General features: G+C 40.5%; 1 protein-coding gene across 3 annotated transcripts in view; it reads right to left on the minus strand.

The window, feature by feature from the left end:
* Positions 1–59: 59 nt before the first annotated feature.
* The window catches only part of LOC111333613 (uncharacterized), a 22,919-nt gene continuing 5,595 nt past the window's right edge, over positions 60–17,383 (minus strand). For 2 of the 3 annotated variants that reach the window (XM_022939227.2, XM_022939230.2), the window contains exons 3-11: positions 14,355–14,527; positions 13,416–13,561; positions 10,210–12,488; positions 9,622–9,789; positions 7,498–7,638; positions 6,776–6,932; positions 4,788–5,008; positions 3,018–4,126; positions 60–2,397 (exon numbers count right to left, since the gene is read on the minus strand). In XM_022939227.2, the coding sequence (XP_022794962.2) occupies positions 1,753–2,397; positions 3,018–4,126; positions 4,788–5,008; positions 6,776–6,932; positions 7,498–7,638; positions 9,622–9,789; positions 10,210–12,488; positions 13,416–13,561; positions 14,355–14,527 (5,039 nt within the window). In that variant the 3' untranslated portion in view covers positions 60–1,752. The remainder of the gene's footprint in view (positions 2,398–3,017; positions 4,127–4,787; positions 5,009–6,775; positions 6,933–7,497; positions 7,639–9,621; positions 9,790–10,209; positions 12,489–13,415; positions 13,562–14,354; positions 14,528–17,383) is intronic. The other variant, XM_022939232.2, reaches the window with a different exon arrangement.

A 17,383-nucleotide genomic window follows, 5' to 3' on the forward strand; every position in this document is an offset into this window, starting at 1 on the left:
ATTGTGGAACAATGGGGGATGAAGTGGAAGAAAACTTGGTGCAAGAGGCGATGGTGAAATTTCGATGCTAAATATTTATTTCTTTATTGATTTTAAACAACGGCACCATTTTAAAGATGACATACTTAAGTTAACATTTTAGAAAACATCTTTAATCGCGTATATAAAATACGATTATGTAGTTTTGTTGCGGTTGGTCTAATCAAAAGTCTAATCAAAAGGCTAATCTTGTGTGAGAACAACTACGCTTGCCACGCAATTGTGGGCGACTGCTGACCACATTGTTCATAAATTCAGTTGGATATGTACATGTTGATTTGAGTACGATTAAGAAACAATTACTGCAAAGGATATTTTCATTTCTCGGAAAACTACCGTTTTTCTTCTTTAAAGGTCACCAAAGCAAACCGTTGACATTTTTTTCGCTGATAGTTCTTTCCTTGTCTCAGTCACTGCGGCATCTCACGTATCAATTCTTCTTCACAAAATGGCCAAAATACATAAAGCAAAACAAGGCTGTGGGTTATTCTACTCTCAAGGACCATTAACTCCACACTGCGTAACACGATAACTGTAAGAGGTGGCACAAACATTTCACCGAGAACACAAACATGAATGTTCACTGCCTCGTGAAATTGAACAGTGTCATTTTGAAAACAAAGATAAAAAAACAAAATGAATAATGTGAACTCTACTAGCTAGTGAGCTTATTGGGATAGGCAAACTGTAACCCAACAAGGAAAGCGAACTTTTATGCCAAACTTTTACTAGTACTCAATTCTCATTTGTTTTCACCTTATACTAGAACTTTTTCCAAGATGTTTAACTTTTCGCATCCTTTTTTTCAGACTCAAGAAGCGGGTACATTTTTTTTCACATCAACAGAAAAAAAATTTTGCGCCTACAAGGCACTCAAAACGTAGGCCAACCTCTTATGAATATATTCCATTTATGTCGCATAAAATAATTTGTAGTGAAATTCGATAAAATTTGTATGGCTTTAACGCCACAATATGGAGATTATCTGAGCTCTGCTGTTCTCATATCGTGATAATTAAGTACCAGCATGGATTATTTGAGTCAACAACGACTCAAATAAGCTCGAGCTTTGATCATGACGAATCATTATTGTCACGCAATCGACGATTGCGTGAAGCGTAAACAGTATCGTTGAGTGCTTCTTGTGAAAATCAGAAAACCGTGCACACTTACGATTTGCTTCGATTACGATTAAAATTCTGTACACGCGAGAAAACTTCAAATCCATAAATTGGGAATTATTTCTGTTTGCGGATTAGTTTTTTCGCTACTTACTTTTTCCTAGAAGAGTAATTCAAACACTCTCCAATCATTCTGTTGTTCACGACGTTCTGAGTTTCACAGTATTTGTAAAGGTTTAGACTGTTTAAAAACACCCTCTCTTGGGGCTTTAAATGCAGGCAATTTCATAATTAACAGAATAATTGCCATTTCAGTCATTTAAACGACTGAAAAAGGATAAGCTCGTGAGCTACGAGCTAGGCACGATTAGTGTTAAATTTAGAGCCGTCTGAATAATGTTCTGTCGCCTCGCATTGTTATAACCTCTCCAATTCTCTCAATTATCCCATCTAGCTTGAATATGACGCTGGGTTTATCAATTGCCTAAATGTGAGAAGTTCGTTGACTCTTCTCCGTTGTTTGACACGGTTACCTATTTCGCTACCTACAGTGACATTGTCCTGTCATGCTATATCTTCCGTTTTTCACGAATCAAAAATGAGTATCTTCAGTAGCAACGTTACTCTTAAGTTTTCCGCCTTCCTCTTGACCGCTTGAAATTTCTTTCTCCTTGTCATGCCTTTCCTGTTCAGTTCCTGTTTCGTGCAATGTTTGCTTCAAGTTTGACAGCGGTGCACCTTTAACTTCGTTTTGATTGTTGTTTGTTATCGCACAGTCATTTCCTTTTACATCTGCCTCCTCCCGTCCATTGCCTGACTGTTGCTCTTCGTTTGCTACATTCAGCGTTCCATCTATATTTTCTTCTCCCTCGCATGACTCTTTTTTCCCATCCAAATTTTCTTGGTTGTTATTTGAGCAGGTGACAGCCTCTTCTTCTGATTTGTTTCCTCCTTCGTCACGGTCTCCTTCTTTGACTTCCTTCTCTGTTCCTTCTACATCTTTAGATTTTACTTCTTCGTCTTCTTTCTCTGCTTCCGGTTTCTTTGGCTCTTCCGGTTCACCCTCCGCTCCTTCCTCGTTTTCTTTGACTTTCTCCCGCCCATCATCTCCATCATCTATCGGGAACATCTCTTCTACCAGATCGGAATAGCGCAACTTCCATGCGTAAATGGAGTCTCGGTTTATTTCCGGTTGGGTCAATAATTCTTCAAGTTCTGACAGATGCTTTTCTTTGTCCTACGAGATAAAAACAAAAAACCAAAACAGAAAAAAAAAAAAAAAAGAGCTTTACAAAGTTTCAGTGAATCGTCTGGCTGAGCTTACAACATTGTAAGTAGTTTCAGCTTTTAACTAACAGACTTTTTGGGGCCTGGGAACCACAACAAGAGTTGTAGTAGCATTGGTATAACTTGTACAAAGAGCAATTGATGCGATCCTGGTGACTGCCCGGGGACCAAGAAAGGATAGTGTACTTTTTCAGGCTGTTTGTAACGAGGAACTCCTCGTTTTAGAGATACTCTCTAATCAGGCGAACAGAAAATCATATCGCTCTATAATCTCTTCACGCGTCTGACACTAACTTAAAAAGGTCGAGGGGAATTGATAACGTTTTCTGAATAAGCATTCATGCTAAAAATTACGTTACTGTCAACGCTACTGAGGAGAATTTCAAATGAATGTAACACCTCTTTTAAAGTCTTAGATTTATTTGACCTTTTCATTCTTGAGTAATATAACTCAGCAGCTAGTGGAAGTGAGTTTATTTATAAAATTAGACATCTATGGTAGCCAAAAGAGAAAATTACGAATCAGCTTGGGAAGTTTAAGAGCTAAGAAAATGGCAAATTGAAACGTACCTTGAGAGTTCTTTCCAAGGTCTTGAGTCTGACAAATGCTTGTTCCTCTGAATTATCCTTCACAGTTGACCACGCCCGTAGTCTATCCGGACCCTCCCACATCCGGTCACCTACTATCGACAATCGCGCTTTTTTGATACTTCGACACAAGACCAAAAGCTGATCATCTTCCGAAGAGGACTTTACCGATCCTTGGTCGCTCTTAATCGATGATCTGTCGCTCCTAATCGATCCTTTGTCGCTAACCGAGCTGGAAGACTTCTTATGTACCGGAGGTTTCTTTTCCTCAGTCTCGGTCGCCACAGACCATGACTCCTGTCTGTCTAGGGTAAAGTACCATTTGGTTTTTGATGGGGAAACTGGTTCACTGGCGTCAGGTTCCGTCGGGCTCGTTTCGAAGACATCGCCCTTGGTATCCTGTTCCATCTCAACTGTTTCCGTTTGATACTCAGAATGTGTAACTTCTGTTACCTCCGTTTTAACCACTGACACTATAGTCTCAACTTTCTCGGAGACTACTGAGGTTGTTTCTGCTGTCTCCACGACAGTAACAGAGCTCTCTGTCGTGACGACGCTTCCATCTCCGTCCGTTGTGTCAACTGCTGATCCGGCTGATTCTTGTTCGGGCCGAGCATCCTCAGGTTTTTTCTTCTCCTCTGCGTCAACCGCTCCTTTGTCTCGCTCTTCCACTTCAGGCGAGGCTCCTGCGTCTGGCTTGTCCCCTTCAGGCGCAGCTTCAGTGGAGGCAGCCTCGCCCGAGCTATCCACGGGCGGGGCGTCTTTTTCAGGAGAAATCTCAACAGGTGTTGAAGACTCTAGGACTACCCGCCCTCCACTTACTACAACTTCATCCACGGAAGCTTCAGGCTTTTCCGTCGATTGGCCATCTCCACTTTCGCTTGTTTCCTTTTGCTTCTCCTCTGTGGGTTCCGTAACTGGCTCTGTACTACTCTGTAGCGGTTCTGTTTCAAAGAGTACAGAATTTGTCTCTTCTTTCTCCTCTGTCTCTGTCAGTTGTGGTACTTTAGAGAAAGAGCCTGGAGTAGACCTCCTCCTCGCAGACTTTGAATCGTCTTCGTCTTCTATAAGGCTGTGACGCCCTCCATAAGCTGCAAAGTAAGAGAAGCGTCGTTAAATTTTAAACTAAACGACTCAAATTACTTCGATTTCATAGATATGAATTTATCATACCCGCTTGGAGGGAGAAAATCTCTCTAGAATAAGAGTATAAGGGCGACATCAATATCTACTCTAGCAAGACGACCACTATGTAAAAGAAAACTAAACCTGTGTTTTAAGAACTATAGTTTCGATCAACCCTCTACACTAGATAGTGAATGTATTGTTCGCTGTTGTCGTAGGAAGCGACTTGCCGCATACGTTTTTGCTTGTTTAAGACCATTTACCGCAATGTAATTCGAGTCCTCATTGGCTCATAATATGTGACAGTTTTCTTTGTTTTCATTGGCCGCTGTGATTTGTTTTATAAACCTAAACAAATGATGTTTTGATACAGGAAGTCACTTTTAAACGGAATAGTTATCTTTATAATCACTATCGTCATACCAGTTATCATTATCATTTCTCCATTTTAACATTGGATCAGTGTCGGTGTCTAAATAACGGCGCACCCAACCCTCCCCTAGCCCAACATTAACCCTACCTTGTCATCAGTTGACTGCTATTTGGTTCGGGGAGGGGTAGGTGGGTAGTTGCTCATATACCGAAATTGAATCATTTTTATTCGCCCTATTTTTTCCTAATACTGACCAAGTACAGAACTCGTTCTCTGTGCTGAACTGATTGATCCTGACTTCTTGCGCATGACTACTTCATCCTTGACCGCCAGTTGCTGCTGCTTAGTCTTTTGTATAGCTTCTCCTTTGGAAGCAGCCGTCAACACAGACAGCCATCTTTCCATTTCTTCTTTACTTTCAGCCATAAATAGGAACACTTGAGGTTTGGGACCCGACTGCTCACATTTGAAACAGCTGGAAGGAGGATGCAATTTGTGTATAAATTTTAAAAAAAGAAATATGAGTAATGATTCCTAATGAGTCAACTATCCCTTAACAACTCTACCAAATAAGTTTTTTTTCAGGAGCCATGCAGTTACTCATCAAACCAAACAAACAAGGTGACCAACTAACTAACTAGCAAGCTAACGCACTGAGGAACTGATTAGGGAGTTTAAGCAAATCACTACGGCTGGCGCAGCTACGGCTACCGGAAGTAAAATTGTCCAGAAATTAGTCATTGCGCATGTAAGTGGTACCCATCCAGCCGTTGCGGGAAATCCTTCTACGCGAGTGGGAAGGTTTCGGCGTAGTCTGTGATACGTAAACTTATCTCGCTTCTTTCTTCGCTGTATACATTCTCCTGAGCAATTTTAACTATTGAAATACACTTAACATCTTTAAAAATAGCTTATTGGGAATACTTATCAAGCTTGCTGTCCCTTACCGAGTGAATCTGCCTTTATTTTTGCAGCCGGGTCTGTCGAAGGATCGAAGCAGTGTGCACATGGAGAACGCAGCGAACGCAAGGAGAACTGCGTTAGTAGAAAGTCTAACTTTTCCTTTTACAACCTCAAAGACTACTTGAAATTCAAATAGCTGAGGCCGAGGAATGACGAGGGTTACGAGGGACCGTGTAGAAACTTTGCTTTGGTGTTTATAAGCTCCAAACTGGCAATTTTACGACACGTAAGCTTAAATATTTGAATTCACTCATTCACTGTGCACAGGATCGCTTACAATTTTTTTTTCCAAACGTTGGAATCCCTCGTCCCTTTGAACGAAGTCATTTTGAGTTTTTAGACGTGCAAAAACTATCGCGAAGACGCTTAATTTATTGGTTTTAAACTTCTCAGCCGTACTAGGTTTGTAGTTCGCGTTGCTTAAAGTTTAATTTTGGCGGGCTACGGCGACGTACTCTCCCCAAGCCTCGTCAACCACGATAGCCGTAGCAGCGCCAGCCGTAGTGATTTGCTTAAACTCCCTATTAACTTACTAACTACGGGAGACAAACAAACAGAAAAACCCTCAAACTGTGCTTCCCATTCCCGGGAGGCATTGAATCGGAAATGTATTTCATCTGAAATAGCTAATTATGACCACAACAACACCCTTAGCAAGTGCAGATAAAAAAATTCGAAACTCCTTTTGTTTGATTTTTTTAAGCCTAATACGATCTCTATCAAAGGTTTGGATAAACATAAGCCAAGTGCACCTTCGTCTTCTTTACAACCAATTCGTGGGCCTTCAGGTTAAGAGGTTCATACTCTATCGATGTTTAGTCAGCTCTGTTCTGTGACGTTAATAGGAAACTTAAGCAGTCAGGACGGCAACGTCACGGAAGGCGTCGATTAAAATACGAGTTTCTACTTTTAGTTAGAATTTCCAAAATGGCTGCATGTGTTTACCGTCTCATAGGGCGCCAGACCTCAAACTCAACATAACGCCTACAAGTAGCGTTGAGTTCCAAATGTAAATTAAAATAATATTCTGCCACGGCTTCGGTTCGCAGACAACGCAAATTTTGGGGATTTCACGTTGCTGTTTTGCAAAGAACGGCTAAGAAATGTACAAAGTTTTAAAACGCACGTGCTGGGCTATTGTTCTGCTAATTAGATCAATTGTTTTTCCACGTTCTCGTTGCCGTCGCCGTCGTGGTTTGCTTAAATTCCCTAATTGCATTAACCGACACCAACTGTACGCACACACACACTGAAAATATGTTTGAGTACGTATACTTACAAGCTCTTTTTAGTTTCAGGGGCTGGAACCACAGTTATTCCTTGCATGTTAATAATTCCACTGGCCTCTGGGTCGAAAGCAGTTTTGAAGTAATACAGTTTTCCGTCCTTCAACACCACCCACTTTTGCTTCCAGCTCGCGAAGAAGAAAGGACCTCCTGCAAAAATTCGATAGTAATGAAGCCCCGCAATATGGTCGCCCGTTTTCCAGCTAAGATTTTATAAAAGTTGTCAACATCACTTTTAAGAGACACTACATCAAAATCTATCATGAAGGCGGGTAACAGCCAATGTGCATGAAACAGATTCCCATTAAAGTCCACCATTGGCCCATCCTTTTGGGGTACATGGCTAACGTATCAGGCGTTAATATTGGAAAAGCGCGTCCGTGACGAAAATCGCGCATCTCGACGCACAGGGTGTACTAATCTTGGGCGCAAAATTCTGATCGCATCCTTTATAAATTCAACTCCCGCTACACCTCACTGGGCAAGAAAAAACACAAAATACCAGAGATGAAGAGGTAAGCGCTATAACTGGCCAGTCTTTACCCATTAGTAAATGAATACTTCGTTATTAAGCGGTTTGTAGTATCGGGTTATGCCATAACGTAAATACTTCAATCAAGTAAAAGTTTCTTGGAATTCCTTACTTCCACATATATTAGGTAAGATTAGAAGCTTATCTTACGACAAGGAGTTATGCTTAAGTAGTTGCTCTCACCTTTCTTTATCAGCCATCCTTCGTGATCAGCCTCTCCTAGAGCCCGGCACGATATTCGCTGGTCAGGAGGTGTTTTACCTTTGTGTATAGGTGATTCAGCATCTTGTTCTGGTGTACCAATCACTTCGACTTCTCGACCACCTGTTAGGGCACACACCAGTGAAAACCATCAGTAAGAACCTTGTGTTGAGGAACCCAGTCCGATGGCTAGACATAATCAGATGTGTCCAATAACTAAGTCGAGAAAAACCTACCGTTGAAAGTATATTGCTTATGATGTCCACATGCATGTTTTCATAACGGTAGTTGAACTAAGTAGAGTGCAATAGGCCTTTTGCAGCTAAGCCATCACGTGACCTACTTTTCATGAAATTATGGGCTATAACTTAGCCGAATTCAGAAAAGGAAAAAGCATTTGGAAAATAACAAAATGGCCAGGTTTGAGGTCTCCATTATTCAAAAGTGAGATTTGATGACACTCTGAATTTTTTAATAAATAAGAAGGTTTATATGGAAAAAGTTGCTGGAAAGCAAGGCCTTGCTCTCCAGCAACATTTTCCATACAAATCCTCTAAATTTTCCGAAACTTCAAACCGCTGTAAAAACAGTGCTCTGTAATTCCCGGGGCCCAAACTTGGCCATTTTGGCATTTTCGATATGCTCTTTCCATCTCTGGTATTCTTCAAGTTGTATCCCATAATATATATCTAAAATTGATCACGTGACCCCAGCTGCAAAAGGCCTATTTGGTATGAAATCATACGCGTAACTTTAAAATCGAACGAGCGGCGCGAAGTGCGAGTCTGATTAAATCACAAGTATGATTTCGGCCCAAAATTGCGCAACACCAAGTTCATTACTACTTCATTGCACCCTTTTGAAGTTGCACAAAGAAAAAGAAAACTTTTGCGGGCAAAGTTGCAAAACTCGCCACAAGTAGCTTCTTTGTCTCTCACTCTCCTGCAATTTGATTGGTCACTTCAGAGAAGCATCTAGAATTATCTCTTTCCTTTTAATTACGTTGTTCCTTGGTCTCTTATTTTATTATTATTTTTTTTTTCTTTTTTGATCTAGTCAAGCGCGCGCTATTTACATTTTTCGCGTATTTAATATTCAAATTGAAACGTAAGCCCTGACACGTAATTTGTAACGTACCTTAATATAAATTCAAATGTACAACCGTTAAAAGCTCATTTGCAACTGAAGATGACATGAGAATTTCGAAACATGTCATGTAAATTTAAACTCAAAGTTGTCGTTTCTTTTTTGAGAGTTATTGTCACTTCAGAGAGTTTTCACCCCTAAGAGTGAATCTAATTTCACTCCTGAATCAAAGATTAAGATCACGAGAATCAAGAAAATGATCATCAACAAAAGATGTTCTTGATTGCTAGATAAATTTTCCTTGTCAGTACATTAGAACTTGTAGAGATAACAATATGGAGAATATGCATACAGTTGTTAGGATGTAAAGGCCTTACAAACCAAGGACAGTTGTTGTAGAGTATTTTAAGGGATTGCTATTTCGAGTATTTTTAGGTTTAACTTTTGTTTTGATAAGTCTCGCCTTTTTGCGCCTACGTGTTGTTTTGGTAGATCTATAGTTTTGATCTTTTAATGTTAGTGTGTGCTTGAACTTGGCTCAGTTCGCGGATTTCCTTCTTGTCGCGCTAGACATTTTAATCGCTTGTTATGGTTGAGAATAATTAGTTTCACAGGTGGTCATGTTTGGGTTGGTAAAACTGACCTTGAGTCTTACCCACACTGAAGATCCTGTTTGTGCGCGTGATTCTAGTGCGCAACTCGATCATTAGCGTTCAATTGGTTCTTTGGCACTCGACAAGTGCTTCTGAGCGAGCCACCCAATTTCCCCCTTTTGCAAAACAACGAATGCACTATGGAAACTCCCACGGTAAGCTAACCCAAACATGTCTGTGATTTTTGCATTAAATACGCGGGCACTCCTTGCTAAAAGATAGGAAAAGAAATAGTTGCGGTAGTAGAAGGTAGTAGCAACAATAGAAGAGTAGAGAATAAAGAAGAAAATTACAGAGTCTTAGTACCTTTTGTTAATAGCCAAGCGAGTGGTTAAAACCCGTCCCAACACAGTAAACGATCGCTCACCTTCTCCATTCGTCTCAGCATAACTTATCCTCATCTGCATGCGGCGAGTCTTGGGGCTGTGTGAACCTTTCATGAGTGCCTGTCGCTCCTTTAAAGCTGTATCTGCTTTGTCCTGAGCTTCTTCCGCTTCAGGCGAAGTCAGCTCTTCCACTGTGGGCTCGGGTGAATCTACAAAAAGAAAGGTATCCCTTGTCTGAAATTGACTGATGTATCCTTGATTGACTTCTGCGTTAACTTTTAAGTGAACGAAGAAGAAATGAGATAAACTTGTAGCATTTTATCAATTTGGCCTCAAAATTATCAGCTCAAGAGCAAGTGAAAGTGAAAGTGAAAGCTGAGGAGCAAAGACTCGAAACACGAAAGGCATTCTTTAAAAGACGTTAACACGCGTATCGGGGCAATTTATGTTCAATAAGATAATGCAGATGAAAACTAACGCAGTTGTAAGAAAGAGTTGACTCTAGCTCGAAAACAAGCATTCCTACAATAACCTGGAGGCAACATAGCGTATACAATACAATAGGATTTCATGATAGTAAATTGGTGATAGAAAAGTATATTAAACTTATCCATCACCGATTTCCTTACCTTTAACTGTAGCTTTATCATTTTCTATTCCACTCTCATTTTCTGCAGATTTCTGAACCTCCACAGCCACTACAGGTTCCAGTTCTTGGTTACTTGGCTCACCCTCCTCTGCCACCTCTGACTCCTGTCCTCCAATCTCATCATCGGCTTTCTCCTTCACTAGAGTCTCTTCCGGGGCACTTTCTACAGCTTGATCTGCTGCTGAACTGATCACATCTTCCGCTACTTCATTCTGCGCAGTGAAAGTGGCGTCACCTGCTCCGAGCACCGCATTTTGCTCTGTCCCGCTTTCCACTTTCTTCCCTGCTACCTCTACATGGGGTATAGTGTCATCTGCCCCAATTTGCTCTGTCCCTGTCTCAACACTGCTCTCCACTGTCTTCCCTGCTTCCTCTGCATTGGGTGTAGTGTCATCTACAGGTGTGGTTAACACACCGTCATCTTTGTGTTCTTCTACTTTGTCGCTGTCGTTCTCGTGCAATTTGTCTTCAGAAGGGCTCGAACTATCATCTTTTAATTTCTTGCTTTTGCGCCGGGCAAAGAAGCCACCAAAAATCGATTTCTTCTTCTGTGGTTGGTTGTCTTGAATTGTGACAGTCTTTTCCTCTACTTCCTTTCTCCCATCAACAGCCTCGGCCTCTTTAGGTTGTACAGCGTCTTCTGAAGACTTCTCGTCATCTCCTGATGTTGTAGTTTGTGCCTCAACACCTTTTGTCTCTTGTTCGTCAACATTACTATTATCTTTATCAGCCTCGGCTCCTTCTTCGTTCGCACTTTCCACCGGTTCATCTGCTGCGGGACGTATCACAGGCTCTACTACTTCTTTCTCTCCAGCAGGAATGGCATCACTTGAATCCGGTGTTGCACCTTGCCCTTGCCCATTCTCTGGCGTCTCTTTGACTTCAGCGCTATGTGGTTTAGCATCATCAGTTGACGTGCTTTCACCTTGCTCCTCTTCCACCTTATCATCCTCTTCCTGTTGCGATGTTTCGACGGCAGGGTCCTCGTCAACACCTTTCGTTTTCTTGCTCTTCCGCCGAGCCAAAATCCCACCAAAAAACGAATTCTTTTTCTTAGGTTGAGTTTCTTGAGTTGTCACATGTTTCTCCTCTGTCTCTTCTTTTTTGACCTTGGTCTCAGCACCCCCAGAATGCAAAGATTCCTCTGAAGACCTCTTGTTACCTTCAGGTGTATCATCCACTTTCGTACTTGGTTCCCCTGCCTTAGTAACATCCTCCTCTTTCCCCTCAGTATTTTCATCAACTTTGCCCTCGGTTACTGCCTCCTCTTGAGCACTTTCTAAAGCTTGATCTACTGCTGGAGTAATCACAGCCACTGTTACCTCTTGCTGTGCAGTAGCAGTGCTATCATCCGTTTCAGTTGGTGTAGACTGGTCTTTTCCATCGTCTGACATCTCCACTCCTTCTACTTCAGCTGCCGGTGTAGTATCATCCACAGGTCGAGGCTCCTCGTCCGGTATATCATCTTTCTCGTCTTTTGCCTTATCTTGAGAACTCGTGTCTTCACCTTTTGATTTCTTGCCCTTGCGTTTCGTAAAGAAACCACCAAAAATGGTTTTCTTTTTCTTTGCTGCAGGTGGTGGACTTGTTTCCTCTTCTTCAGGATTATCAGTGTGAGCTCTCTTGACAGAGTCCTTTATTTCTTCTGGCTCCTCTGGCTCTCCATCCTTGAGGGCTTCAGCTGGCTCCTCTGGCTCTTCATCCTTGAGGGCTTCAGCTGGCTCCTTTGGCTCTTCATCCTTGAGGGCTTCAGGACTTGTCTCATCATTGTCCTTTGCACCTTCTACGGGTGCTGACCCCTCATTCTCATCCTGCGACTCCACCCGACCTTCCTCTACCTCTGATTCCTTGTTCGTTTCTGCTTCTTCCTCCTTAACACCATCATTACTTTGTTCCTTTTCTTCCACTGTAGCTTCTTCCGCTGGTTCAGGTAGCTGTGGTTTAACATCACTATCTTCACCCTCTTCTGCCGCAGCAGATTTGACGTCTCCTGCTGCCCCCTGGTCAGTATCCACGTTTTGAGCACCTCCCGTCTCTTCGTTTTCCTCTGATAACTCATTGCTGTCCTTTGCAGTATCCGTATCAGCACCACTAGGACTGGATGCAGAATCTCTTTCATTGGGTGTGGTCTCAGGGGGACTTTCCGGATCACCTTTGGACTTCTTATGTCGTCTGAATAGAGAATCTATGACAGATCTCTTCTTCGATGAAGAGAGCTGAGGACTTCCTTCTTTCTGCTTGTGAAGTGTTTTAGGTGAGCTAAAGAAATATTAATGAAATATTAATATTAATAAAATATTAATAAAATATTAATGAAATATTAATGAAGAGAGCTGAGGACTTCCTTCTTTCTGCTTGTGAAGTGTTTTAGGTGAGCTAAAGAAATATTAACGGAGTTAGTCCCAAGTTTGGCATATTTACATGAACATATGATAGTTAGCTACTTGCATGCTATAAATGTGATTCTAATAGTAGATTTGGTTATATGTTTCATCTTTCCTTCTCAAACTACTGTACACAACTGAGTAAAAATAAGGCCAAGTTACTATGGCAGGCCAAAATCTTACAAGCAAACAGTATTTCCTCATTCATAAGATCATTAATCCAGGTGTATTAGATTACAAGTGTATAATTATTTAAAGAGAAAGTTCACAAAGAATTGTCTGTCCTTTAAATAATAGTCTCTTTTATTGTCAACAAAAAATATCAACAAAAAATAAATAAATAAATAAACCCACTTTAACCCAACAGACATAATTTACTGTATCCACAACTTGTTTGCTTCTGCATGCTTCGATCTCTCAGACTTAGGCCATGACTCACACGCACTCCTCACAGAGAGCTTTAATGTACTAAAAGGCCTACAGGACACTGATTAGAAATTTGAAATCCTAGACAGGGTTATGGAAGGGAGGCTTATCAAAACCTTTCTGTGCGCTTAAAACACGAGTCACTATTTTTCTTTCGAATTGTAGCCAAAAATGAATTCTTACCATATACAGTGTGCATTTCTCCTTTATAAAATTGCACCACACCCCTACCAAACCCAAACACACACAAATTAAACCTTTTATATCAGAGTTGTCGATTACGGGATGAAGATTGAGGAAGTTGAAGACTCACTAGAGTGTTTACGTAAAATGTAAGTTTTTTTTTTCACAAATACAAATTTCTACTTTCACTTACTTTGACTGGATTGGTGTTCTATGAACCACTCCTCCTACAATACTGGTGGAATAACTAATGGTCTCTTCAGCTGATTCACATTCTGCTGTTGATCCATTTGCTTCGTTAGTGTACCAGACTGTTTGTGATCTAGCAGCAACATCCTCCTAACCACAAACACACAGAAAAATACATTGATCCTTTCACACTATCAGAAGTGAAAAATACATAATCTTTCTTTATAACACCATTAGAATGTCAAACAGACAGGTATCAAGAAAAAAAAAGAAAAAAAAGAACTAGGATATGTAATTTGGTTACACATCTAATTTGCAGAATTATTCCTACAGCACTCTGAGAAATATTCTGTACGACTGACGGTAAGAAGGATTATTTGTGAGGTCTAAGGTGTCTTAAAGAAGGAAATGTTATCCACCAGGTAGCATACTGGTGCAGCATTTTCAGAGCGCTACGACTTGGCATAAATGAGAAAAAATCAAGATAAAAAATTCTGAAGCCACAAGGCCAACTACATTATAATTTATGGGTCTTACAACTGTACTGAAGAGCAAATACAACTACAATAAAAACAACAATAAGAATAATAATGGCAACAAGTAAACTATTAGTCAAACCATAAATAGTACTTTATATTGCAAGAATAAGGACAAGAATAAACCAAAGAGCTCATATTCCTACTCATACTGCTAAACCAACAAGCTTAACTGTTAAAACTGGAAGGAGTCAGAGCTTAACTGACAAAGTCAGTGGACAATTTTCTGGAGAAGCATAGTTATCTTAAATGGAAGGCAAATGAAGATGAAATATTCTGAAAGACTAGGCCTTGCATTCACAGGAACATTTGTCCTTTAGAACTCCTCAAATAGAGTAACATTCAGTATTATACAAGTGGTGAAAAACACAACTGTTGTTGCAGTGTATAAAAGCATAATTTCTTACTTTTAATGGTGTTGAAGCACTTCCCTGAATGTCCCCCAGAGTTCTTGACTTTTCTTGTGCAGACAACTTATTTGCATCTTCTTTAGCCGACTCCCCACTCTTTTCAGCCAGTTCCTTCATATCACTTGGATTGTCAATGGTCACAGCTCTTTTCCTGTCAGCAGCCTCTACTTCTTGAGGGAGACAATTTTCTATTCAGTTTATTACATGTACATCCAGCATAGGTATGTTAGAAACGTTTATCATGGATATTGTAACACAGAAAATCGAAATGCAGACTATTTTTATATATATAACGTGTAATATAACGTGTAATAGTCAGAAAAGTTTAACAAGTTTAACCTATCTATAGATATATATAAAATTATATAGAAAAGTTTAACAAGTTTAACCTTTCTATATATTGCCGTTGCAATTGCGCATGCTTGCTGGTTTACTCTAGTTTGAGCACTCTGGCATGGCTTAGACGATACCACAAAGGTTGGGTCGTTTGGGGTGACCGTCTCGGTTCTCCCCCATCCTAGCATTAGCACTGCACTGATGAGGCCCAGAAGGCCGAAACAGTACTGTCTGCAGTTAGATATAGCTCTTTGGCATACAAAGCTTTGCTTTCATGTCCAAATTGAGCACTCTATCTAGGATGAGTCATTGCCGTTGCAATTGCGCATGCTCGCTGGTTTACTCTAGTTTGAGCACTCTGGCATGGCTTAGACGATACCACAAAGGTTGGGTCGTTTGGGGTGACCGTCTCGGTTCTCCCCCATCCTAGCATTAGCACTGCACTGATGAGGCCCAGAAGGCCGAAACAGTACTGTCTGCAGTTAGATATAGCTCTTTGGCATACAAAGCTTTGCTTTCATGTCCAAATTGAGCACTCTATCTAGGATGAGTCATTGCCGTTGCAATTGCGCATGCTCGCTGGTTTACTCTAGTTTGAGCACTCTGGCATGGCTTAGACAATACCACAAAGGTTGGGTCGTTTGGGGTGACCGTCTCGGTTCTCCCCCATCCTAGCATTAGCACTGCACTGATGAGGCCCAGAAGGCCGAAACAGTACTGTCTGCAGTTATATATATATATATATATATATATATATATATAGAAAGTTTACAAAATTGCGAGGATGGAAAAGAAATGGCTCTCTATATAGTATTTTTTGCCAAGAGAACAGCTGAGTACAAAGAGTACCTTGTTAACCAGGGTTACCCTTCTAAATTAGTTTCTAAACAATTCTCCAAAGCCTCCGCCATCCCTAGACATAATTTACTCAGGACTCGTGGAAAAGAAGCGAAGAAACTATTTCCATTTCTTTCTAAATTTAATCCTAACTTGCCCGACGTAGGCAACATAATCAGAAAGCATTTGTTTATTTTGCAGTCTAACCCCAAATTGAAAGAACTTTTTCCTCGAAGTTCTATCATACCATCTTTTCGTCGATCAAAAAACCTCAAAGAATTGTTAGCACCATCTTGTTTTAAAACTGCCAGCGAGAGACAAACCATTCCTCATAACAATGGCTGCTTTAAATGCGATAGGAAAAGATGCGACCTCTGTCAGAATTTCTTTGTTGAATCTATATCATTTCTCAGCTTTTAGATGGGAAAAACTTACACTATTCACTCTAGACTTTCCTGTGACTCTAAAAATGTGATTTACTTGGCTTCCTGTAAGAAATGTCGCCTGCAATATGTGGGATCTACTACCACCGACTTTAAAATGAGATTTCGAAATCACAAATCTACTATGCTCACAAACACAACAACTTGTGAAGTAGCGATACACTTCAACAAAACCCCACACACCCTGGACGATTTTTTGTTCCAATGCATTGATCAGGCACAGGCCCCTAGTGGCTCTGCAGAGATCGATAGGCTTTTAATCACAAAAGAGTCTTAATGGAGTGCTCAGTTGTTCTCTTTGGCACCCCATGGTTTGAATAAAAGAAAGGAATTTCATTCGAAAAATAGAATTTGCTATAATTAATTTTCCATCTTATATTAGGCACTACTAATTGATCGTTCAAAGGCCCTTTTCTTGGATTTTGTCGGCCCTTTAGGTGTGGATTAGACTCAGAGGCCCTACCAAGGGATCTTAATATGATTAGTATCATCTAAGGGCCCCTCCAGGGATTTTGTTGCTAATTTGCCCTTTCGGGCTCCAAAGGCCTTATTTTAGGATTTTGTTACGGTTTACAGTTGTAGTAAAAAGTGGGCCTTCCCTTTTTTAATGCTCGCCACATTGCTTCTTTGCAACTGATTATGCCACTCATATTAACATATTTAGTATTCTTATCTCTTAGTTTTTAAGGTTTGTTTCTTGTATTTTGTCCATTGCTTTCTTTGTAATTAGGTTTTTTGTTTATTAGCACCAGTTCATTAGTCGTTATCTGTAATTACGTAATCATTAGCACTTCAATCCTATTTAATGCTCTTTTTTATTTCAAAAGTTGTAAAAAACTGAAGAAGGTCTCTGACCGAAACGTTTCTTATTAAAATTTTTTATATTTTTTATGTCAGAAGTTGTCCATCCTCGCAATTTTTTGAACTTTCTGCGTTCATGTTGGCTGTTAGGTTTGGACTGCGAATCTTTATTGATCCTCCTGGCACGGTGCACCTTTGTTGGCCTGAGAGTTCCATCAACGACTATATATATATATATATATAACTGCAGACAGTACTGTTTCGGCCTTCTGGGCCTCATTTATATAGTCTATTTACTAGTCAGGTGTGATGACCACTACACTATCAGGACAACCATGCTGGCAACACAACAATCGAAGATGTGATTTACGTGATCAGAGACGTGGTTTCCTGGGAAATTTAACTTTCAAGGTGACAGGGAAGCCTATAACCCCATATGAAACCCAACTAAGGATCTATTAAAGATACACAACCGAAGCCAACTTAGTGGATGACAAAGGAGGATCCAATTACAGGGTTATAGGCTTCCCCTACCCTGTCACTTTGAAAGTTAAATTTCCCGGGAGACCATGTCTCTGATCACGTAAATCACATCTTCGATTGCTGTAT

The sequence above is a fragment of the Stylophora pistillata genome, chromosome 8, assembly GCF_964205215.1.
Source record: "Stylophora pistillata chromosome 8, jaStyPist1.2, whole genome shotgun sequence".
NCBI lineage: Eukaryota > Metazoa > Cnidaria > Anthozoa > Scleractinia > Pocilloporidae > Stylophora > Stylophora pistillata.